Source organism: Grampus griseus, assembly GCF_964374135.1.
Source record: "Grampus griseus genome assembly, chromosome: 11".
NCBI lineage: Eukaryota > Metazoa > Chordata > Mammalia > Artiodactyla > Delphinidae > Grampus > Grampus griseus.
This window is the reverse complement of record NC_139005.1, coordinates 94078504-94104275: the sequence shown is the minus strand read 5'-3', so window position 1 is coordinate 94104275 and position 25772 is coordinate 94078504. Positions and strand designations below refer to the sequence as shown.

Sequence of the window (25772 nt, the reverse complement as noted above, 5' to 3'; positions counted from 1 at the left end):
TTGACTCTTCCAATCCAAGAACACAGTATATCTTTCCATTTGTGTCATCTTCAGTTTCTTTCATCAGTGTCTTATAGTTTTTGGAGTACAGGTGTTTTGCCTCCTTAAGTAGGTTTATTCCTAGGTATTTTATTCTTTTTGATGCAATAGTAAATGGAATTGTTTCCTTAATTTCTCTTTCTGATATTTCAGAAAGTGTATAGTTAGTGTATATTATTAGTGTATAGAAATGCAACAGATCTCTGTACGTTAATTTTGTATCCAGCAACTTTACTGAATTCAGTGATGAGCTCTAGTAATTTTCTGGTAGCAGAAGTTCTCAGTTTTAATGAGGTAGAATTTTAGTCTTTATAGTTTGTACTTTTTTGTATCTTGTGATTTTTAAAAATTCTTTCTTATCTCAAGATCATAAGATATTTATATGTAGGCTAAAATTTTCATAGTTTTGCTTTCCACAACTCAACGCAGCTGGAGTTGGGTTTTGTGTATGATTGAAACAAGAGTTCATTTTTACTTCTAGATGGATAACCAGCTGTCCCAGCATCATTTATTGCAAAGTCTGCCCTTTCCCCTGATGAACTGAAATATACCATCTATAGCCTAAAGCAAGTTTACACATATGCATGGATTTGCTTCTGGACCCTCTATTCTGTTCCATAAGTTATTTGGTTATCCCTGCACCAACAGATAGTTTTAATTACTCTACCTTTATAATAATTCTTGATGACTTTTCACTTATTAGTGTTTTGTCTTTTTTTGACCCTTTGCTTTCCCACAAAAAACTTGTCAAGTTCCTCGAAAAAAACCTGTTAGAGTTTTTATTGGCACTACCAATCTTTAAATCAATTTGGAGAAGTGACCTCTTTGCGATATCAAATTATTCTGTTTATTTAAGTCTTCTTCAATGTATTATATTTTATAGTTTTTTTTCCCATACAACTCTTATATAGCTTTTGTTAAATTTAGTCCTCGGTACTTTATATATTTTTTGTTGCTACTGTAAAATATATAATTTTATAAACTGTATTTTCTAGCAGTTTGTTGATTGTGAAAATGAGTGGAACTAATTTTTGTATATTGATTTTATAACCAGTAACCTTGCTTAACTAACTCTTATCAATTTTCCTAATTTATTTGTAGATTTGTCTAGATTTCTTATGTTGAAAATCATATCATCTGTGAATGATGGCAGATTTGTTTCACATTTGTAAACCATACTTTGTATTTTATTTTCTTACCTTGCCATGCTAGGCAGAACCACTCAGGCAGTGCTGAACAGAAAGTGTGATTGTGGCCTTCCTAGATTTGGTCTGAATCTTAAAGAGAATGATTTCAGCATTTGCCATTAAGACGGGTTTACTGTATGTTTTTTGCAGATCTCAATTTATAATTTGTTAACGGTTTTATCATGAATACATCAATATGTTGAATTTTATCCATTTTTAATATCTATATTGATGGTTATAGGTTTTTCTCCTTTAAGCTGTTAATTTTGTAAGTTAGTTGATTTCCAAATATTAAAACAACCTTGAATTTCTGGAATAAACTCAATTTGGTGATGATATATTATCTTTTATATATATTGCTGGGTTTGATTTGCTAATGTTATATTTAGGAGTTTTGCATCTGTATCTACGAGTGAAATTAACCAGGACTGTCTTTTCTCATATTTTCTTTGTTGTGTTTTGATACTGAGATGTTGCCAGACTCATAAAAAGATTTGGAAGGTGTTTGCTCTTTTTTTATACCCTGGAATAGTTTGTGTAGGGTTGTTTGTGAGATGATGTGAAAGTAGATAAGGTATTCTGTATGTTCACTAATGGTGCTGGCAGAAGGGCTGCAGGCAGGGAAGACAAATCTGCACCCGGAATATGTGTGTCTCCTTATGAAGACAAAGGACTACTCCCTTTATAATGGAGGAGTCCAATATAATCAACCTGACACCAGGTAATTAATTTGCTGTTTTCCCTGGGAAAGGGTGCCATGCTAGGGATGTAGCATTAACCTCTACTCTTAGCAGGTTGGGCATTTCAGAAGTTGTGGCAGCCCCTGCATAGTCTCCACCCCTGCCACACTGCAAAAGCCCATTGTATAACCACTAGAGTGACTAAGGAAAGAGGATGGTTGACATCCATTAAACAGAGCATCTTGCCCATCTGATTTTTGAGAACCTCTTCTGCAGTGAAATGTCTTCTGGCAACCATTTATATGGGACATGAGCATCTTCACACAGTGTGCACATACATCCTGAAGGTTCATCCACATATTTCTTTGTCACCAGTGTTCCAATCTTATTCTTTCCAAGTCCCTGATAGCACCCTCAGCCATGGATTGCATCTTGCCTTCCATGTGAAGTGTGCGTCTGTTTGCAATTCTGTCTACTAGGAAGATCTTCCTACTGTCTTTTAGGGCACTTCTGAGTGAGGCTCTGATTTAGCAGTTAACCACTTCTGGCTAGTGCCAGCATTCCTTGCAGATATACCTGTAAACCAGTCCTATACTTTTCTCTCTTAACTGGCAGTTCTCCATGGAGCTGTAGGTGTAAGTTGAAGGGGAAGCAGTAAAAGAATGGGAGCAGGTTCCATGGAGTCTGAGACATCTGCTTGAATAGTTTACATGGGCCTTCTGGCTTGGTCTGGTCTCATCTATTCCGTTTGATTTTACAATAGAATGATGCTGTGTGTTCTGTGGACCAGATAACACCCATTACATGATGGGCACATAGTCATTTGGTGTCCTGTGGTGTAGGCAAAAGAAGATATGGCTTTACTCCAAAGCCCTAGAGGTCAGCTTTGTGATTTTCCTATTGGGGCTCATGAGAGACTCTGCTTAACATCTTTCTCTGCCTTGGGCACTAGCACTGGTTCTAGGTTATAAGGTCCACCTGGCAGGGCAGCTTATACAGTGGCCTGGGCCTGTTGCAGAACCTTTTCTTGCTTTGATCTCCACTAAAAAATGGCAGGAAATGGTCAGAGCATCACACCCAAATGTGGTATACGTTGCCTCCAAAATTCCAAGACACCCATGTTACTGTGTTTTTTTTTCTTTGTGTTGGACAGTTCGAGGGGCAGCAGCTTGTCTCTCACTTCCAGGGGGGTATCCTGACACACTCCAGACCATTGAATACTCTGAAAACTCCACAGATGTGGCAGCCCTAGAACTTTCCTAGGGTTTCTCTCCCACCTTCTGCATGCATGTAGCACCAAGAGGGTTTGTTACTTCCTGCTTAATAAGTCCAGTTAGCATTGTGTCATCAATGCAATGGACCAGTGTGATGTTCTATGGGATATCAAGAAAATCCAGGTCTGTCTGGTCTCTGTTAAAAGACACTGTGAGGCAAGACAGTAAAGGTTTACTGTGTCCCTGCCACACGAAGCCTGATTCTAATTATCTTTATTAATAGAGATTTTTAAAGGAACATATCTAGACCAATAACTGGACATTAGATGCCAGGGGCTGTGTTGATTTGCTCTAGTAAAGATACCACAGCTGGAATTGCAGCTGTTACTGGCTGATCACCACCTGATTATATTTGCAATAATCTCTGGTCATTCTCCACAAACCATCTGGCTCTTCAGAAAAACAAGAATCACCACCCCTACAACTTTCAAGTCTTTGATGGTAGCGCTAATGTCTGCAGTTTCCCCCAAAATATTTTTTGGAGTGAGGAGGTGTAATTAATTCTAGGGGTTTCTATCTAGTCCTTCTAAACGTAATAGCCTGAACTCCATGGGTTGTGGAACTAATGGGATTCTGCCAGTTACTAAGTGTATCTATTCCTATTATACATTCTGAGACCATGGAAATAACTAGAGGTAGGTCTGTGGTTTTACTGGACCCATTGTGACTTGGAGCCTAGGCAGAGACTTCACGTGCCACCGGATTTCCATAAATCCCCACTTAGTAGAGGATAATGGCATTGTTGGATCTCCAGAGATTAGTGTCAGTTAAGAGCCAGTATCGAACAAGACCAGAAAATTCTGTGTATTTCCCTTTCCAAGGACAGTCATTGTTGTAAATGGCTTCAGGTCCTCTAGGGAAGGCTTAGGGGAAGATTTACCATATATACCTGTGGTGGGCATTTCAGGATTCTTTCTCAAAGGGATCTGACCTTCCCCTCAATCAGGAGGTTCTGGCTCTGTGAACTGGCTTCAGTTTAGGAATTGAGTAAGAGGCTGTGACTCCTCCCATGATGACACTAATTAGGTTTTCCACCTATATATATCAAGCAACACTTAGTAGGCTGCCCACCTATTTTGTATCCATCTTGTGATTCGTTAACCATTACTATACATCCCTGAAAGTAAAAAACATCAAACAAACAAAAAACTGATGTCATTGCATCCCTGTGTCTACTATGGTTGTCGTGCCTAGCTTGTCTCTACGAGTTAGGCGGTAGCATCTGGCTATTACCACTCCGGGACGCCATTATTCCCACTGAGATCAGAGAACCCAATCCCACTGCATCATCCCTATGGTCATCTCTAGCCCACAGATGACAAGCACTACAGGCTCTTCAATAATGCTTGTGCCCCATCACAATACATTTTTTAGCGCGTTGGTGAAGAGCGTATATTCCAAGGCAATTAGAAGGTATCTGAGCATGCTGTACATAATAATAGGATCGTTCCAATGGTCCCATCTCCTGGAGCCTTTAAACTTCCTTTTACAGCATGCCAAGGAAGTGCCTTTTTTCTGAAGGCCACTTCTGAGTCCCACACACATGGTGTTCTCTCTCTCACTCTCTGGCTCTCACTGTCACTCTTTTCAGGTCCTGCTGAAATGTTACAGCCTAGGGAGGCTTTCCTGAACACAGTGTTACAAATTGGCCCTTCATCACTTCCGCTGGCGCTCCCTCTCTCTCTTCCCTGCTCTATTTTCCCTGTAACACTTATCATCTGATGTGCTATATTACTTACGTGTCTATTTGATTTATTAAGAGGATCGTTTGATCCAGGGGTTCTGCAGACCACCCACAGGTACCATAGTGACTCTACCACTGCCTTAGCTCTGACTTTGAGCTCTGCTCTTTGCCACTTCTAGGTGTGTATGATGCTGTTCAAGCAGGTGCATTACATTAAGGGCTTCCATTTTGAGGGCAGTTGCTATATGCTTTCGCATTTCCCTGAAAGTATCTTTCTATCAGTCATCAGAGCATTGCAAAGCATGTTTTTAATTAGAGAACTGACTACAGAAATTTGAGAGGTTATCAACATAGTAACTGTGTATTATATGGTTGGTGAAGAAATCCAATTAAAATCTTTTCTTAAATTTAATTGTTCCCACTTTTTTACTTCAAAAATATGGAAAACATGATTTGTGTGTGAAAAACAGACATAAATGAAACTATTAAATGGGTTTTTCTTGAAATAAATAGGGCAAAGCCACAATCATTTGCAGAAGTCAGTTAAATAATTAAAAGACTAGAAGGATGGTAACTACATTTAAAGATGCCACCTTTTATTTGCCATGCAGTAGCCAAGTTTTTTCATCATTTTGATGATTAAAAGAGACACTAACTTTTGAATTATTTATGCATTTTAGGTCAAGAAGCCATCCCACCTAAATCTTTTTCTATGTTACTAATGAGTGTGTGTATTATAAAAAATATGGTATAACCCTTAGACATTTCAAATTAGGAGAATCAAGCTCAATGTAAACTAAGGTGACAAGTTCTTCATCAAATGACTGTGACATCTCAGGTGTATAAGTCCCAATTTGACTTTATTTGAGTGAAACAAATGGCTATATATCTATTTCCGAGAGTGAGCAAATTATGCATCCTACAGCTATTTACTGAATACCTACTATGTGCCAGGCACTGTGCTAACTGCTGGATATCCAGTGATGACAAGATCCCTGCCTTTATGTAGGATGGGGTAAGAGGAAGCTGGGCAGGTTTAAAGAACTGAAATAAATTTAGTAGGGCCTTAGGATTAAGTGGATGATAGGAGAGGTGCCAGATGAAACCAGAGAGGTAAGCAGAGTCTTATCAATAAAGGTGACCATATAATTTTTTTGTCCAAACCAGGATACTTTTGAGAGTGAAAGGAGGCACAACTAATAATTATGCCAGAATAATAGATGTAAATCCAGAGCTTCCTGGGCAAGGTGGTCTTGCTATGGTCTGAATGTTTGTGTCCATCCCCAGTCATATGTTGAAAACCTAATGTCCAAGTTGATGGTATTAGGAGTGTTAACCTAAAGCAGTAAAACAGCCGGTTATTTTATTGGCAAAGCAAGTTAGTCAAGAAAACAAAGAATTGCAATTTGGACATGCAACTATGGCAAGCCATATGCAAGTCTAGTAAAGCAAAGCAGAGGAAACTCTTTTATAGAGGGGAAGGGGAAGTTGGGAGGGACTGTTACAAACAGAAAGTCCATTGGAGGAAACTGGAAGTTCAAAGTGTAGTGGCTTTTCATTGGCTGAGTTGTGACAGTCTCTCACTGGCTGAGCTGCTGCCAGGCAAGGAGAAATTCTTCCTTCCTCCTGCTGACTCTAGTAAGGTAGTGTCACTTCCTGCGGAAGATTCAAGGTACGTTTCTTCCTGTTGGGATCTGTGTTGATGTTGAGTGGTATGTGCCTGAGGGCTCTTCCTTCTGGTCTCCCGACTAAGACTTTATTTTAGTCGTTTCCTCTAAAACGACTTTGGCCTTTGGGAGGTAATTATGTCATGAGGATGGAGGTGAATGGAATTGTTGATCTTATACAATACAAAAGACCTCACAGAGCTCCCCAGCCCCTTCCACCGGCTGAGTACACAGTGAGAAGTCAGCAGCCTGTTACCAGGAAGAGCACCTTCACCAGAACCCAACTATGCTGGCACCTTGATCTCAGACTTCAGCCTCCAGAACTGTGAGAAAGAAATTGCTGTTGTTTATAATCTCCCCAGTCTGTGGTACTTTGTCACAGCAGCCCTAACAGACTAAGACCGGCATGTGTGCCCGGTCTCCTTATAAGCCACGCTGAGGAGTTTCAGTTGTGTCTGGAGAACGATGGGGAGCCTTTGAAGTGTTTTAAGCAAGGACATGATATAACCAGATCCTTGCTTTAGGAAGACGACTGCGGATGCAGTGTAAAGAAAGGATTGGAGGAGGGCAAGTTAGAAAGAGCAGTCAGGGGTCAGAACAGAACTAGAGACTAAGAACATTTCTAAAATGCACCTCTGATGTGGTCAGAGTGCTGAGGAGCTCCCCTTAGGATGAAGTCTAACGCCTTAGCCTGGCGGATAAGCTCCTTCTGGCATTGGCCTCTGCTCTCCTCTCCAGTCTACCTTTCACCTCCTTCCTCCTCCATCACACGCAGTGGTCTAGCTGTGGATGCTCTCTCACACTTTGCATATGCTCATTCCTCTGTTCTCCATTCCTATTCATTTGAATCCTTAGGGTTCAGCTAAGATGTGGCTTCTCCCAGGAAGCCTTTTCTGACGTGCTGGAGGCAGAGTTATTGCTCCTCATCCGGGATCTCATGGCACTCTGCGTGTGCTCCACATCCGCACTGATTCTGCTGTATTGTCACTACCCATTATTTCCTCTGTCATCAAACCAACTAGACTATGTTTTTTTTTTTTGAGAGAAGGTCTGTGTCTTGTGTGCTCTGCCTCTGATCCAGTGCTTACTCCATAGTAAGTGCTCCACTAAATAATTGTTGGCTAAAAAAGTATCATTTGAAATGCCCCTAAATTGAGTATCGTCATCCTCTTGCTCTTTCTGTATTTTTTGCATATGCTTTTAAAAGTGTCTTCAGAGAAGATTCATCACAGTTTTTTTTTTTAACATCTTTATTGGAGTATAATTGCTTTACAATAGTGTGTTAGTTTCTGCTGTATAACAAAGTGAATCAGCTATACATATACATGTATCCCCATATCTCCTCCCTCTTGCGTCTCCCTCCCACCCTCCCTACCCCACCCCTCTAGGTGGTCACAAAGCACCGAGCTGATCTCCCTGCATCACAGTTTTTTAAAAGAAGAGCAGCATAACGTGTGTGCTCCAAGTTCACCAGTGAGGTTCGCTACCAGCAGTTACCTTCTGAAAATTTGTGGGATTTCCCTCATCCCTCATTGACACTTGATAGTTATATTAGCTTTAAAAAAGTCTATTTAAAAGGAGGAAACACATACAATTTTAAATAATGTTCATGGATTTAGAGAGGGAATGCATGTGGGCATTGGTGTTGGTCCAGATATTATTTATGTAGCTTTTCCTTTCGTATCATTTCAAATCTGGTCTGAAAGCAGGATCTGTCTGTGGTGTGGCAGGAACCCAGAGACACAGCATGGACGATCCTCCCCCACGCCTCCCCCCTACCCCACCCCCACCCCCCATTTCCTAGATGTTGTTACTCAAGTTAGTGAGTTTTAGAGGGAGGAGGGTCTGGAGGGCAGAGAGAGTGCCGAGGGGCTATCTTAGCGGTGAAGAAAGACAAGGGGCTGTCAGAGAGATGGAAGAGCCCTCAAAGGCAGAGGTGGCATCTTAACTCGTGCTTGAGTCGCCGGCATATTTTCAAGCCATGACGTCAAGTGTGCCAAAAGGAGTAGCTGTATTTTTTTTTTTTTTTTTTGTAATTCAAGATAATCTTAAATTTCCCGATGGCAGAGCATATAACCTCTCACGCAGTGGGAGATTCTGAGTGGCTGACTCAGATGCCCTCTTCCCAGACCCCCTACTTGCATTTCTGTTCTTCTGCTTCCATCCTCTTCTGCTGGTGTGAGGTGAAGATGGGTGGGCATTCCAAAATGTTGCTTACTTTTCCAGGCTCCACCTGGGAAACAAACAGAAATCCTCTTCATCCTCAGAGTGAAAGCAGCATGAGGGAAAGAATTTTTCTCTGTTTTGTTCATTGCTGAATGCTCAGTTCCAAAAAGAGCTAGCTAATGGTAGGTGCTTGTTGGATAGATGGATGACTGGCCCTTCCTTGGTTTCCCCAACTCCCAAGACGGCCCTGGACAGGCTCAGGATGCAAGAGCTCCCTCTCCAGTACCTAAGTCTTGCTTCCTCTGTTTATCTCCCCTCTCAGAAGATCTTTAGTCTCAGGTAGATGCTTGGGAGGAGGGGGGAAAACAAGCTAAACCAATATTCTCCCCAGATTCCCTCTGTTACAAGTTAATCTGGCTTTTGTTTGTTTTCAACTCAAGTCTTTCATCTCCAGACCCACCATGAAACTTCCTGCTGGGCAATGGCAGCTTCATATTTAGGTGACTGTGCTTGGGGAAGGGGCCTTGGGGATTCAGTATGTGTGGGACTTGTGGGGAGGAAGACCATGTCTGTTAGCACTTCACTCATCATCCTTTCACCCTTGTAACCCCAGTTTCTAGCACAATGCCCAGCACATAGTAGGCTCTCAATTAATCTTTATTGAATTCAATAATGGATGAGTCAGAATTGGTAAGATATTGAAGAGAAAAGAGCAGAAGCTTGGGGATGTGCTCAGGGTAAATGTGGAATGAAATAGATATAGAGGGAGGAATACTCAGTATTGTTGATTCTTTATTGAAACAGAATTCTATTCAATAGAGCCACATATTTTGTTAATTTTGATACTAATAAGGAGTGTTGCTGTTATTTTTATTGTTTGTAATGGTATGTGCGCTCTAGAGTTCAGCCCTCAGGATCTCCTGACGGTTGGTTGTCAGCATGAGGAAAAGGATGGAGACAAAGATGATTACTAGTTTTCTGCCTTTGGGAAGTGAATATGTGATGGTGCCATTTACTGAGAAGGGCAGGACAGGAGAGAACAGGTTTGAGGATATATTAAGAGTTACATTTTGGATATGTTACACTTGAGGTGCCTATGAGACATACATTGAAAGTTCTGTATTTGTTCTGGAAATATTGAATATCAGGACACTAAAATAACTGAATTCGAACTTAGACGATTGTTTTTCCTGTTTCTTTAATCAGTCTCTCTTTCCTTGAGACACCTAATTAAAGATTCTAACTGCTTTCTGGATGGTGGTTATGTCTGCTGTGCATTTCAGAGATCTGAGAATTTTATTACTATTTCAAAAAAGCACAACAAACCTTGAATGTAAGTCATCGTCAGACACGCCTGATCCCTTAATAAAACTCAGAGAGAAATCTGGTAGTTAATCTTTTTGCCATTCTTGTTGATCACAGTCCAGCGTGTCTAACATGTTCAAGCTACAGTTTTGTTTCCCTGAAGTTAGCAGTTTTAACAAAATGGAAATAGTGGTGCTTGATTTTCCCTCTTCATGTTACTACCTTCTGTAAACAGGGTATATGGGCACTTTAGAGGACTGGATGAAGTAGATAGTGAATGACCTCGTGTGTAATATGATAGCACTATTGTACTGCGAAGGCACTCTGTAAGTGCCTTAGAGTTCTGTAGCAGGTGTTTCTTTTGGACCAGCATGCAGTGTAGCCTTGAGACAAGATAAGCAAAGGGCTACAGCAGTTACAAATCTTGATAGCTGAGTTGTGGCTCATGCCAAGGTCAAATGTTTTGAATAAATATGGATTTAAAAAGGTGTTTTGCTTCCTGGAGGTATTTGACTCAATTAATTTAGAAAAGAAAAACCCAGAAAGGAGCACTTAATACTTTGATACTAATAGTTACCAATCCTTTGCTACCCATAAACTTGGGAAAAGATTGATTATTCAGAAATATTCAATCACTAAATTGCATCAGTTCTATGATAATCTTAGGAAAACTTGGGAAAAGATTGATTATTCAGAAATATTCAATCACTAAATTGTGACAGTTCTATGATGATCATATCTTAACTGTTATCTCTGCCCCTACTGTGTGGGCTCTTGTCATCTGTTACCTGCACTGTTAGAACACCTTTGTCAGTGATCTCTTTGCCTAAATCTCACTCCTGTCTATCTTCCACATAGTCTCCACAGCCATCTGTATAGCACACAAATCCTCAAAACAGCCTTTAATGGCTTTTCATTATCTACAGGGTAAAAACTGTACTCCTGACTTACTTCATTTTCAGCAATGTGGTGGACTAGACACTCTGAAGGTCCTCTTGCAACAAACAAACAAACAAAACCTCTAGATTCTGGAATAAAAGATACTTTTTAATGCACTGTTGGGTTCATGGGAGCTAAAGGAAATCTCTAAGGGCAAAACAGAACAAAAATGCAAAAACGAAATGAACCCGAGAACTGAAACCTGATTAGAGTGGGGAGCTGAGAGTTTAAAGGAATCAAAGACAGTTTTCCCTGAAGGCAAATGCTGATATCAGCATCCACAATCAGAAAACTAAGGCTTGAATGAGTCTGTGGCAAGGGAGGGAGTGGAGCGGAACCTCAGACTTCTGCATTAGCTCGGGGGCTAAAGTGCTTGAGGTCTGTTGTCCCGGCTCCCGACAAAAACGCAGATCCTTTCTGGAGGAAAGCAGGCCCAGTTTAGACCCCACTCTTACAGATTAACCTTGGCCAAACACGATGTCATCATCAGTGACCACCAGAACACAAGGAATAAGCCTGCATGACTGAGAGTCAACAAAGTCGCGAACAGCAGATTTAGCTTCCAAGGATTTCAGACATGAGCTGAGTATGAAATGTTTAAGAAAAAAAAAAATGAAATCAGTAAGGGACAGATGACTAGACAGATTTGGGAAATAACCAAATAAAACTTGCAGAAAGGAAAAATAAAATTATTTCCGAGTAAAAACCCAGTGGATGTGGATGGATTAAACAATAGATCAGATAAAACTGACATGAGAATTACTGAATTGGAGTGTGTATTAGAAGATATTCCCTAGAATGCAGCAAGGAGGCAAAGAGGATGGAAAATATTAAAGAAAACTTAAGACACAAATGATAAATGAAATTTAATATAGCCAATTACAGTCCCAGAGGGAGAGAAGATATATGTAGAAAGAGAGACAAAGTTTGATAAGATATGGGAGATAATTTTTCCAGAACTGATGAAAGACATGAATCCAAAGATACAGGAAGCATAATATATACCAAATAGGATAAATAATTTAAAAAAATTTTCAAACTCTCATATCATAGTGAACCTGTGGAACACCAAAGAAAGAAAGAAAGACAAATTATTTATGAAACAATACCAAAGCAGACTTTTCAACAGCAACATTAGAAGCCAGAAGACAGGGAATAATACTGTCTCTATTCTCTGAGAAAATATCTGTCAACGTAAAGTGTGTAATCATTTAAGAACAAGAGTGAAATAAATTCCTTTTCAAAAAAAAAAAAAAGACACTTCAAATAAACAAAAACTGAGTTTACCACCACAGACCCTCAGTAAAGGAACTTATAAACATATATTTCAGGAAGAAGGAAATGATTCCAAAAGGAAAGTCTGAAGTTTAAGAAGGAATGGTGAGCAAAGACATTGGTAAACATATAGGTCAATCTAAACAAATACCGTTTTTAAAAAATAATTATAACATTTAATTTGTGGTGCTAGAAGAAGAACCGAAATGCTAGCTGTAACAACAGCACATAACTGAGGAGAGGGGCAAGTTAGAGTTACAGGGTTCTAAAGTCTCTGAATAATGATTCAGAAGGTGGGTTAATATTAACTTTGGACTCTGCCAGACTACGTATGTGTATTCGGATGTTAAAATGGACTCTTTCTGACTCTCTTTTTCCTTAGGAGCTAATAATAAAATAGATATCATATACCAAATCCATATGTGGAAGTATTTATTTATTTATTTATTTATTTATTTATTTAATTTCTTTTTGGCTGCATTGGGTCTTCGTTGCTGTGCGTGGGCCTTCTCTAGTTGCAGCGAGTGGGGGCTACTTTTCATTGCAGTGCATGGGCTTCTCATTGCAGTGGCTTCTCTTGTTGCGGAGCATGGGCTCTAGGCACACGGGCTTCAGTAGTTGTGGCACATGGGCTCAGTAGTTGTGGTTTACGGGCTCTAGAGAGCAGGCTCAGTAGCTGTGGCACAGGGGCTTAGTTGCTCTGCGGCATGTGGAATCTTCCTGGACTCATATATATATATATATATATATATATATATATATATATATATATATATATGCAGAGAGCTATAAGAACAAGGACCATCCCCCTTTGCTGGGGGGAGAGAAAAGGTACCTGTCATCAGGTATTCAGTAAGGTGTTTTCCAAAAGGACATAGATTATATAATACTTGAAGTTTTAATAGGTCAGGGTTTTGTGTATGCTTATTTTGAGTAATGGAGCACTCATGCTTCATGAGAAATAGCACTTCACTTGAATTCACAATTTAAATGATATTTAAAGGTTCGTTGCGGTATTGCAGACTTAGACATGATTTATAATCAGTACTGAGGTAAAAAAGTTTATTATTGGTCTGTACATCTAATGGGGAAAATGTTTGAGAACTGTAGTTCCTCACCTCATCGTCATCTTTCCACGGCACACCAGGTCTCTTGGTCTCAGATACCAAGAACCAGTGGGTACAAAGAGCATGCGTCGTGCTTGTGGTCTGTGAATACAGAAATTTCTGGGGAGAAGGGAGAGTACTGGTGTGTTCGGGTTCCAGTCTGCTTCCAGGCAGGGCCATGGTGGGGACTCCCTCGTAATGCCAGCTCTTTAGACTGTCCCAAAATACAGTACCTGTTTATTCGTTTACTGTGGGCCGGATACCATTTCACACATCTCATATATTTAATTCATGTCAGAATTAAACGTCTGACCCAATTTAGCTTAATATTTTACTCTCCTGGAGTCACCTGTAGGGTTTTATTGTCATTACAAGATTTGGTTGGATGGTCACAAACACTTCAGGCACCTGCCCATCTTGGTCAGCCTAGAGTGTGCCCTGTAGCACGTGGAGACCTTAGCATGCCAGAGACCAGATCCACTTAAACTCTAGCCTAAAAAACAGAAAAATGGACATAGGTAATGACCACCAGCTTCCCGAAGACATTTCTAGCTTCAGTTTTGATAACGATAATCTACTGAGGGAAATTATAGTTTTTATTATTGTTGGAACCATAACTATGGTGTAGAATTTAATAATGAGCATCGTGTATCTGCCTATTTTATAATCCATTCATTGTGATCCATTTTCGTGGCCTGAAAGTCTTCAGCCGTCCCACTTGAAGATTTTTAAAGAAAAGCACCTTAATTTTAAATGTGTCCATATTTTTCTGTGAGACACTAAACCATTATCTCAAATTTATATCAAAAGTAGTAAATATACTTCGCATATTTCATAGCTGTATTTTCCAAATATGTTTTCTTATGTTAATACTTGGATATAATATATACTACAGTTAAATATAATGATATACGATAAAAAAATTCTCAGAACCTACAACTGTGTGTATATACACCCACACATACACATATGGCATACACACACTTATCATAGATCATATAGAGAGTATAGCTATTCTAACTTATTATGATTATTTGGGGCTTTATATATATATTGTAAGGTAAATATAAAGATTTTCATGTCAAACATGTTATTTAATGTTCACATTAAATATCCATTTTAAATTAATGGCCTGTCTACTTTAAACCAATATATTAATGAGCAATTCAAATCACCCCTCCATGTTAATAATTTATAACTCTGGCCTCGTAGCAAAATGACCTTATTGTCTTTTTTTTTTTAACATCTTTATTGGAGTATAATTGCTTTACAATGGTGTGTTAGTTTCTGCTTTATAACAAAGTGAATCAGCTATACATATATCCCCATATCTCCTCCCTCTTGCATCTCCCTCCCACCCTCCCTATCCCACCCCTCTAGGGGGACACAAAGCACTGAGCTGATCTCCCTGTGCTATGCGGCTGCTTCCCACTAGCTGTCTATTTTACATCTGGTAGTGTATATATGTCAATGCCACTCTCTCACTTCATCCCAGCTTACCCTTCCCCCTCCCCGTGTCCTCAAGTCCATTCTCTACGTCTGCGTCTTTATTCCTGTCCTGCCCCTAGGTTCTTCGGAACCATTTTTTTTTTTTAGATTCCATATATATCTGTTAGCATATGGTATTTGTTTTCCTCTTTCTGACTTGCTCACTCTGTTTGACAGACTCTAGGTCCATCCACCTCACTACAAATAGCTCAGTTTTCTTTCTTTTTATGGCTGAGTAATATTCCATTGTATATGTGCCTTATTATCTTCAGGTCCTATTTCCTTTGGTTAACATAATTACTGAAGTAGAAGCTCCTTCAGTTACAGTTTTAAACTACAGAAGGACGTATTTTGGCATCCACCTCTTGTCATGCATGCCCACTCTCTGCTTTGTAGCTGTAATTGGATACTGTGTATCAGACTAACAGGAGAACTGATCACAGCAATAGCTCTGCTGCAATATAACACCCATTATTAGATTCACAATATAATAGAATATAAAATAATTTGCAGTGATTATAGTACCTGAAACAAGGCAGTGGAATTCTTGAAAAATGAAAAAGTGTTACCAGTATGGGAATGTTCCTATCTGTAGGCAAAGTCTCTCAACTCAGAATTAAATCTGATGTTCTCTTTTAAAAATGATTTCATCATTGTCTCCGAACTAGCAAAAACATTTTCAGTACCTTCGACAGCATAGCTATTTCTCTTTTGTCCTTAGGCTCAAAAGCGTGGAGGTGTGTTGGTGGTGGGTTTTTTTTTTTCCTTGCTTCAGGCATTTCGGTGATAAGTCTGCATTTAAATATGCTGTCTGATGTCTTGCATAGGGAACAAGCTTCTTCCTAAAGATAACTGTCAAGAATATCCAAACCAGCTTTAATATGACTGACATTTCAAGGTCCTATTTTGCATTAATCAAGTATATTAGCAGGTGTAAATCACTGTACAATAAAGAGACGGGGTACAGTCTCATAATTTAATACTGGGCTTCCCATCCAGGAGTCTGCTGGATATATACTTGAGAATAAAGCTTTTTGACATTCAGGTTTAAATTGAAAGAAAATGAGAAACCAGAGAAAGCAAGCCAACCAGATTAGTTCACTCTGTGCTCCTCTCTGCCTTTCCAGTGGAATTCAGAGAAATTCTCTCCCAGAGAAAGCTGGGAGGCCCTCACGAAACAAACCCTTTAGTGTTTACAGAGTATCCATTTATGCGCTTTGTGTTCAAACAAAAAGACATTTTGCTGTTCTCCATCAAATCCCCACAGGTTCTCCTGGGCTTCAGAAAATTCTCCATAAATGCTGTTCATTCTTTATATGAATCCAAGAAAAAATCTACGCCATATCCCTTCCTGGGAGAAGACAAACAGGCACAGATACACAGGCCAGCTTAACTCTGTCCCCCTCTGCAAGGCCCCGCATCCCTAAAGGCAGCCCCAGGGACAAATGGCCTGAACCCAGTCGCTTCACAGTTATGCACCATTACAACAACTGTGGTAAAGAAGTACTTGGCGCAGCTGGTTCTACCACACTCTTTAGTCCTTCTTTTACTCCCCTAAAAAGAACATTGGTTTAGAATTCAGGAATCTGGGGTTCTAGTCCTACTTCTGCCCTTTAATCATTATGTGATCCTGGCAAGTCACCTAATCTCTGGAAGTCTCAGGTTGTCCTGTGTATCACGAAGGGACTGAATTAGAATGTCCTCTAAGACTTCTCCTGTCCTATAGTCAAGTTTCTTTTAGTGACTAGATCATCCAGATAATGATTCCTTGAACAAACATTTATCAAGTGACTGTTTAGATACTCCACCGGTCAGTTACAGGTTGAACAAGTTGAACAGGATGTGTGCCCTGCGCGGGTGTTCAGCCTCCAGGGGTGCCAGAGCTGTCAACAAGCTCTAACAGGTCGTCAACCACAGATTTGTTTATTGCTGATACCAGAGCTTATTGCCTGCCACATACTAATACGTAATAAATATTTGTCGAATGAATAAAATTTGAAATAATAAGTGAAAATATGAATATTCACATTGTAGTATGCAAAAGCAAAGAAAAGAGGGATTCATTTTAACTTTGAGGATATAGAAAAGACTTTACAAAGGAGGTAGTATTTGAATTGAGTTTAGAAGAGTGAAATCGTTTTTGATAGAGAAGGGTAAGGATGAGGATATTCTGGACTGAGGGAAGAGCATGAGCAAAACCAGAGAGACGTGAAAGTGTATGTCCGCCTAATGGCCATCGCCCTGGAAGCTGGAGTCAGGTATAAAGAGGCACGAGAGCATTTCAGGCAGGAGGAACAGTGTGGGTGAAGACTTGGTGCCTGGAAGGAGCACGGTAAATGTGAGGAACCGGGAGAAGTTAAGCATAGCAGAATCATACGGTTTTAGGAAAAGTAGTACAAAACGAGACGAGAGGTAAATGGGGACTGATTTATGAAGGGCCTTGTAAACCATATTAAATAGTTTGAAGAAGTATTGGAAAGAAAATGACCAGATTTTCAGTTTGGAAATGTCACTCTGGCTGTGCTGTGCCGATTGAACTGAGGGGACAGGGCGGGGAGACCTTTTAGAGGCTGTGGGAGCAGCTATGCTCCAAAATAACCTGTGTGACTGGGAGGTTCATGGTCATATTAATAGAGGTAGAACAAACACCCAAGGATGAGGAGGCTGGAGGGTAGTGAGACTGCCCTGTGCAGAGGCATGACTATGTATTTAGGGCTGAAACTCAGCAGGAGTCAGAGCTGAGAATTAAAATGTGTGAATTACTTGCTTACAGGTGATAGATCTCATCCTCCTTTAAGTATGGTAATAGATGACGTCGCCCTGGGGTATTGCAGAGGCAGAAAAGAAAGGGGCCAAGGATAGACTGTCTACATTTTAGAGGAAACAGAGCCAGGGAGGAACATTGAAAAGATTGCTTAGTGAGATGGAGGAGCCAGCAGAGTTCAGCTGAAGCAACCACAGAGGAATGAGTTTCAAGGAGTGTCTTGAGATTTCAATTTCCTTCTTCCTCATCACTCCTGCCTGTCAGTCATGAGGCCCCCTGGCCCTGGCTCCTTCCTTTCCCTCCAGATTTCACTCCTCCCCTCTGCCACACACTTTGCTCTAGTACCACCGAATGGTTTGTATCTGCCCTGCTTTCCCCCGCCCCACGCTGTCTGTAACCTTCTTTGCTTTGCTGAGGTTGTCCCATCTACTTGGACACCCTTCCCATCTTTCTCATCTTGGTTGACTTCTCCTCCTTTCAGCTCGGCTCAAACACTACCTCTTTCAGAAGACTTCCTTGAACCTCTTTGACATATTTGTACCTCTAAACCTCACACAGTGCCTGAATGTGTAGTTTCGTGGTACTTGTTTTGGTATTAAATTAACCTTAGAATCTGAATTCCTCTGGTCTCCTGGTTGCTTTTCCTTATTTCTATTCTCTCCCAGCCCTAGAGAATTTAATTTAAAGATATAGCAATAATTTACCTAAAGTACTGTATCAGCCCGAATCCAGTAAAGAGACAAAACGGTGTACCAGTTATGGTTCTGGCAGCTTTACTGAAATATAATTATCATACAATCAATGTAAATATTTAAAGTGTATAATTTGATAAGTTTTGACATATGTATATACCCATGAAATGACAACCACAATCAAGATAATACTCATCATCCCCCAAAGTTTCCTTGTGCCCTTGGCAATCCTTACACCTGCCCTTCCCTGCCTTGCCCCTTCCCTGTTCCTGTGTAATCACCAATCTACTTCCTGTCATTATAGATTTTATGGATTTTCTAGAATTTATATAAATGGATTTATACAGTAGGTGCTTTTTTGTCTGTCTTATTTCACTGTCTGGCCTAATTATTTTGAAGTTGTGTGCATCAATAATTCACTCATTTTTATTGTTGAGTGATATTTCATTGTATGGGTATACCATAATTTGTTTATCCGCTCACCTATTGAGGGACATTTGGGTTGTTTTCAGATTTTGTCTGTCAGAAGTCTTGGGAATTCCCTGGCGGTCCAGTGGTTAAGAATCCACGCTTCCAATGCAGAGGGTGCGGGTTTGATCCCTGGTCGGGGAACTAAGATCCCACGTGCCATGCGGCTCAGCCAGAAAATTAAAACAACAACAACAAAAAAACCCCAACCAACCAAACAGAAAAACATTCATGAAGAAGTCTTTGTGAGGACTTAAACTTTGTTTTCTATTGGCAAATACCTAGGAGTGGAATGCTGCGTCAGCCAAACTGTTTCCCAAAGTAATTGCACCCTCTTACATTCCCACCAGCAATGTGTGTTACTCTAACTAGTGTCCTGTGAATGATGAGGTCTCCCACTGGCTAGTGGATGCGTGAACTCCCCACCCGTGTGAGCTCTGAAGATCACACCTACTGTTCCTTTCAGGAGGCGCGTGGCCCGGCTTCAGGTAGCTTCCTCACCTGCCTGCACTGATCAGCAGATCTCCAGAGGTCTCTCTGGTACTCTGCCCTACACACTCCTATCATCTTGGCCTCCACAGATGCCCAGCTCCATCTCCTCAATTTGGATACTACTGCACTCCCCCTGGGTTCCCACTTCCTTCTCTGTGGCCTGGAAACTCTCTCCAGGCAGTACACTGGGAAAATTCTTAGGGCTCACCTTCTTTATTTCCTTCTTTCAGGATTCACTGTCCTGTATTGCCTGAAGTTCACAGTCTGGCAACACTGTTTCATTAATTTTGTCCAGTTTCTCAGTTGTTTTAAGCAGTAGGTTAAATCCAGTCTCTGTTCCATCTTAGCCAGAAGAGGAAGTCTAATCAGCACCAGTTATTTTAACAGAGTTTCTTCTTTGACCTATGGGCATTTGAAGTGTGTTTTTATTTATTTATTTTTTTGGCTGTGCCACACGGCTTGTGGGATCTTAGTTCCTTGACCAGGGATTGAACTCGCACCCTAGGCAGTGAAAGCGTGGAATCCTAACCACTGGACCACCAGGGAATTCCCTGAAATGTGTTTTTAAATCTCCAAATATTGGGGAGTTTTTTCTGGGTATATTATTATTTATTTCTAATTCAATTCCACTGGCCAGAGAAGCTAATATAAGATTTCAAGCTTTTAAAGTCTATTGAGATTCGTTTCATGGCTCAGCATATAGTTTATCTTGGTAAACATACCATGTAAACTTGCAAATTTACCAAAAAATGTGTATTCCGCAGTGGTTAGGTGTGGTGCTTTATAGATGTGATTAAGTCAAGATAGTTGATAGTGTTGTTTATGTCTTCTGTATCCTGAGATGTTGTGTATTCTGTCACTTGCTGAGAGAGGGGTATCAAAATTGACAACTGTGATTTGGTTGGATTTGTCTAATTCTCTCTTCAATTTTATCAGTTTTTGCTTCATTTAGTTTGAAACTCTGTTATACATCTACATACACATATTATGTTTATATCTTCCAGATGATGGACTCTTTTGTCATTGTGAACTGTCCCTTTTATTCTCTAATAATACTCTTTGTCTTGAAGCCTGTTTTATCTGATCTTAATATAGCCACTCAGCTTTTTAATGCTTATTGTTACATGGTATGTCTTTTAAAATCCTTTTACTTTCAATTTACTTGTGACTTTGTTTTTAAACTGTGTCTCTTGTATATGGCATATAATTGGATCTTGTTTTTTATCCAGTCTGGAAAATATGACTGAAAAAAACACTGGTATGGTTGGATTTAGGTCTACTATTTTATTTTCTGCTTGTCCCATCTGTGTTTTGTTCCTCTGTTCTTTCCTTACTGCCTTCTTTTGGGCTAATTCAATACTTTTTAGGATTCAATTTTAATTTATCAATTGGATTTTTAGTTATAGCTCTTTGTATTAATTTTAGTGGTTTCTCTAGGGATTAATTTATATATCCTGAACCTTGTGCAGTCCCATTGCATCACCACTTCGCATAAAATGTAAGAATCTTGCAACAATATAGGTCTAATTTACTACCCCATCATTTATGCCATAATTGTAGTATAAATTATATTTACATTTGTTGTACTACTTCACACTGTGTTATAATTTTTTAAAGTCACATATATTTTAAAGAAATTAAGAGAAAAAATAATATTCTATATTTACCTTAATATTTCCCATTTCTAGCACTCCTTATCCTTCCCAAAGATCCAGCTTCCCATCTGGTATAATAATTTTTCTTCAACCTGAAGTACTTCCTTTAGCATTTCTTGTTATAAAGGCCTGCTGGCCATTAATTCTCTTAGTTTTTGTTCATCTGAATATGTTTTTATTTTGCCTTCAATTTTAAAGGACATTATTGCTGAATATAGAATTCTGCATTGACAGTTTTCGTTTCCTCTCAGCACAATATATATGTGTGTATGTGTGTGTGTGTGTGTGTGTGTGTATATATATATATATATAAAATAATCTGGTAATTAATACAGTTTATTGGCTTTTGCCCTTTTTTGTTTTACCTTTCCTACTCCCTCACTTGTGCTCTTGGGATCACCAGCCAAATCAACTACGTGCATCTAAGTCTTTTTTTCAGAGTCTGCTTTTGGGGGAACCCAAACTGAAACATGTTCAATTTACGTTATGTAAATCTGTATACAAATATACAAACACTTTCTTTTTTTTCCATGAAAAAGACCATTTGCTAAACAAATGTATTCTTTATATTCACTCATTTATTGAGAAGCTGCAGTCTCCTATACATTGTGAAATTGAACTGGTAACTTGTATTATTAGTTATTTTTATGTCTTTGGCACTTAGTGTGTATATGCATGCAAGTATGTATATATATTCTTTCCTTCTACCTATCTACTTATCTATCTCAATAAAATACACACTTGCTCTTAAGTTCATTGACAATTAGAACTATGACTTCTTCTTAAGTATGTCTCTAAAATCTAATAGAGTTCAGTGCAAACAGTAGGTGCTCAACAAGCGTTTTCTGATTGATCATTCTTATTTTTAGGCTTCACATACACTATGCATTGTTATACACAAAGTCAACATATAAAAATGATATTAGGTAATTTACAAATTAAGGAATTATTAAATTTAACAAATATTTGCACACCTCCTATAGGCAAAAGCATGGTGGAGGCTGTGAAGTCAGAATGCAGGAACATAATATGGTGTGTGATAGGCTCTATACAGCAAAGAATTCAGTGAAAAAATGAGTTTACAGAAATGAATACTATTTCATAGAAGGGAAGGATTAGGATTGAGTGATAGACATGACTGGAAATAGCTTCCAGAAATAGTAATTATTTGAGAAGGACCTTGAGGAATAGGTAGGATTTAAATAGACAGAGAACGGGGAGGGTGTTCCAGTGTTGGAGTGCAGGGTAAGAAATCAATGGTAATAAAGCTAAAGAAAGATGAAATAACACGGAGAATGAGGATAAAGGGACCTGAATGAACATGGGGTGTGTGAGTAACCAAGAGAATGGCCTGACTGAGGGTTAGTTTCCTATTGAGTAACGATAGAAAATAAGCAATGAAGGGCCTTTAAACCCAAGGCTTGTAGACTGTCACTAAAACAAGAGGGAATTTTTGCAGGATTTTTTTAACGTGAACTATAAATAACTAAAGTAGAGATTGAATTGAAGAGGATCAGTTTGGCATGTTGCACAGAAAGAGCAAGGATGAAACACGGCTGATGGCATAGAAACCCAGTACAACTTGCTGTCTAGAATCTTCAGGCCTCTTTAGCTTTCCGTTTAAGTAAAGATTTTTCTCTTTTAGGTAATCTGTGCATTTAAAATCATTATTTTCCATTTGTCATCATGCTTTCTCTTTTAGATCATAGTATTTTATTCATTTTAAAAGGTTATCAGTTTTTTAAAAAGTCTAAGTAACCAGAAGATTGCATTCTGTTCTTTCTGGACTATTGAGAAAGGGGGCTGATAGAAACATAATGACTCCAGTCCGGTTTTTTTCGTTGAATTTTAATATTTTTTTTTTGTTCTTTTGTAATTTTAAACTTTTGTACTAAACTTTAAAATTATGGTTATACAGATGACTTTATACATCCCAATTCTGAGATTTAGGTGGAGTGTTATTATGAATATTGTCATCAGAAAGTCATTGTCACTCTGAATTATCTTAGTTTACATATTGCTAAATTTCAAGATGCTTTCATTACTTATAGAAAGACTTTCCTCCTAAGAAAAATTAAAGTCAATGGAAAATATTTAACTAAAATTCACTTTTTAGGAATGCTTTTATGTCAATCTGGTGATGTACCCATGCACTTTGGGATACCATTGATCTCGTATTCTACTAAGAATATATTAATTTTTTAAAGAACGTTTATCAGCTAGGTATATAACTTGATCATATGCACATCAGGAATATCTTAGAAGTTATTAAGTAGTTAAACTATATTCAATTTAAAAAACAAAGGCATTACCTTTTTTTATTCTTGTGCTTCAGTTTGGCTTTTCACTCAACAAGCACTTATCAAACACATCCTATGGGAATGGCACTGTTGTGTGCTGCGGTATAAAGAAAACTCCTAGTGAGGTCTCCTCAAGGAGCCTGTTTTCAGGTAGGCAGCCAGACTTGTAGTTAACAAGATGAAGTGTTACAACTGCTCACAGGGCTCCAAACAGGATATGGTAAGATAAACAATAATAGGATTAGGCGAGGAAAAAAAATCAGGGCAAGCTTTATAGAGAAGGTGAAAGTTGAATTGAGTTTTAAAAGATGAAAACGTTTGGAGATGAGAGGTCTGGGAAAAAATGGAATTCCTGGTAGAGGTAATGATTTAGGTTTCTTGAACTGTCTGATTCTGTGGTGAACTAGCAGCACTTTTGCCCAGGTTAGCCTCCAACTGTGGATGAAAATGGAAAGGAAGGTTAGAGTCAAAGAGAATTTGTTTTTCTTTATAATAACTCAGAGCCTGTACGTGATGATAATAAGCATCTCACTGCACACTGTGAGGTATGTTGTGATGCACATTGTGATATGTAAACACGTGATAGCAACTTACTTAATTCCTGTTGCCTCCTCTCTTTTGGGAGCTCAAATGAGACAGTCTTCCTCTTGCCCTCTCTCAGTTTTCTTTCTTTCCATATCCAATTTCAGATGAAACTATCTGAGAGCAAGTCCCTAGCACTGACAGTGTTGATAACAATTTGCATCTAGAAACTTGGACCAGGCTCATAATTCATATTCAGTAATATTTCCATATCAGACCCACCCTAAATTCCAGATCCTCTCCATTCTTTCAATTCCTTCAATTTGTAATAAATATTATTTGTCTGTTGTATTCCAGGTACTTTGTCTGTTATATTCTAGGTACTTTGGTAATATTAATGAATAAAAGGGACAAAGATCCCTGACCTGATGGAACTTACATTTTAGTAATCATCACAACTGCTCTGGAAAATTGCTTTTTTTCTCCCACAGAGATTTATCATGAAAATTAGGTTGCTATCTAAGAGAGTGATTTTCTTTTACGGGCTTTGTATAGACACTGGGGTGGGAAGACATTTTTTATTTCTGGGGAAAAAGGCTTTTTTGTAGCTGGGGGTTCTGTAAGGCTAGACCAGTATGATGTGGCATATTTTCTCTAGTTTATCTTGTAAGAGATGAAGGTTTGAAGGCACTAAAAATATAGTGGTTTCAGAGACAGATAAGTGGGTGAAGGGAGAAATATTTAAAGACAAGTTATTTGAAGCTTTCCTTGACTTGGCTTCAGTGAGGAGAAAGAGAGAGAAGACAGCCACCAAATGACTAGTGCATCAATTATAGCTTGGGTATACTTTATACAGACAGAATAGAAACATAGTAAGAAAGTAGAAACGACTAAATAGAGAATTCTGTTATGGCATAAAAAAATCCAATTATTAAAAATGCAGTAAATTTGAAATAGAGTATTTTCAGTTTTATTTTTTGTTTACAGTTCTTATTTGTTACTTCACAGATGCTGTGCCTGTTCCCTCAGAAGAAAGCCCATCTCTGCAGACAAGTGTGAGTTTCGACAAGAAATCAGACAGTACCATTACAGATACTGTAATAGAAAACCCTCTGCAAATGTCTCTAGAAAAGCAGCCAGCTGCAAAAAGTTTTGAAACATTGACAACGTCGCCAGCATTTTGGCCATCTAGCAAAGACGAGTTCATCAACCCTAATTTAAGGATATCAAAGTCGGATTCTACTTTCTATAACCAGGGCTCTGTGGAGACACTCTCTGTCTCTCCCTCATTCAAAACACTTGACCCAGTGAAACAGACTGTAATAATCAGTAAGGACCATCAGAAACGAACAGAATCCGGCCTGGTTCAGATGGAGGATGAAAACCTCAAGACCTTAACCACATGGGGTGAGTCTACAAAAGACCTCTTTTGAAGTACTCTTCTTTTACTTTTCTCTGCTTTCTGTCTCCTGTTTTTGTTCCCTCGTTTTACTCTCCATCCATTGGTATTAAGAGACGTACTTGAGCTGGGGAAGTCCCCTTTTATTAAAGGGCTAATAGCAGTTCATCTTTGTGGATTACAAGTGCTTGATTGAAGCACACGTTCTGAACAGGTTTGATGCAGAACAAATTAGAAAGAACTAGCATTAAGGAAGAGCTTCCTGTTAAACATTTAGGCTAGTTATTAAAAAACTATATGAAAAAAATTGTTTAGTATGTATATCAGTATGTATACACACACAACCACACATACACACACACACACACACACACACACACACACACACACACACACACACACACACACACACACATATATATGGGAACACATGCATATGTGTGTGTGTGTTTTCCCTTTTTTAAAAGAGTTGTGTACTGATTCCAAAAACAGGTGGAGAATCTCTTCCTTTTCTGTCTTACAAAACATTAAGAGGGTTGCAGTATTCTTCAGACTGGATTATAAAGGATAAAGCCAGTTGAGATTCCAGGTCGTTGGCCATCAGATATTAAATCCTACATTTTTATAATTTCTTCTGTAAAGTTAATTAGTAAAAGAATAACTTGTTTGC

The 25772-nt window shown here is 38.9% G+C and overlaps 1 protein-coding gene across 1 annotated transcript in view; it reads left to right on the top strand.

Moving 5' to 3' along the window:
• ENTHD1 (ENTH domain containing 1) overlaps positions 1-25772 on the top strand; it is a gene marked incomplete at its 5' end in the record, with an annotated part of 98170 nt that overhangs the window by 59811 nt on the left and 12587 nt on the right. Inside the window, one exon of the mRNA XM_082665074.1 lies at positions 24712-25110. Within this exon, the coding sequence (XP_082521200.1) occupies positions 24712-25110 (399 nt within the window). The remainder of the gene's footprint in view (positions 1-24711; positions 25111-25772) is intronic.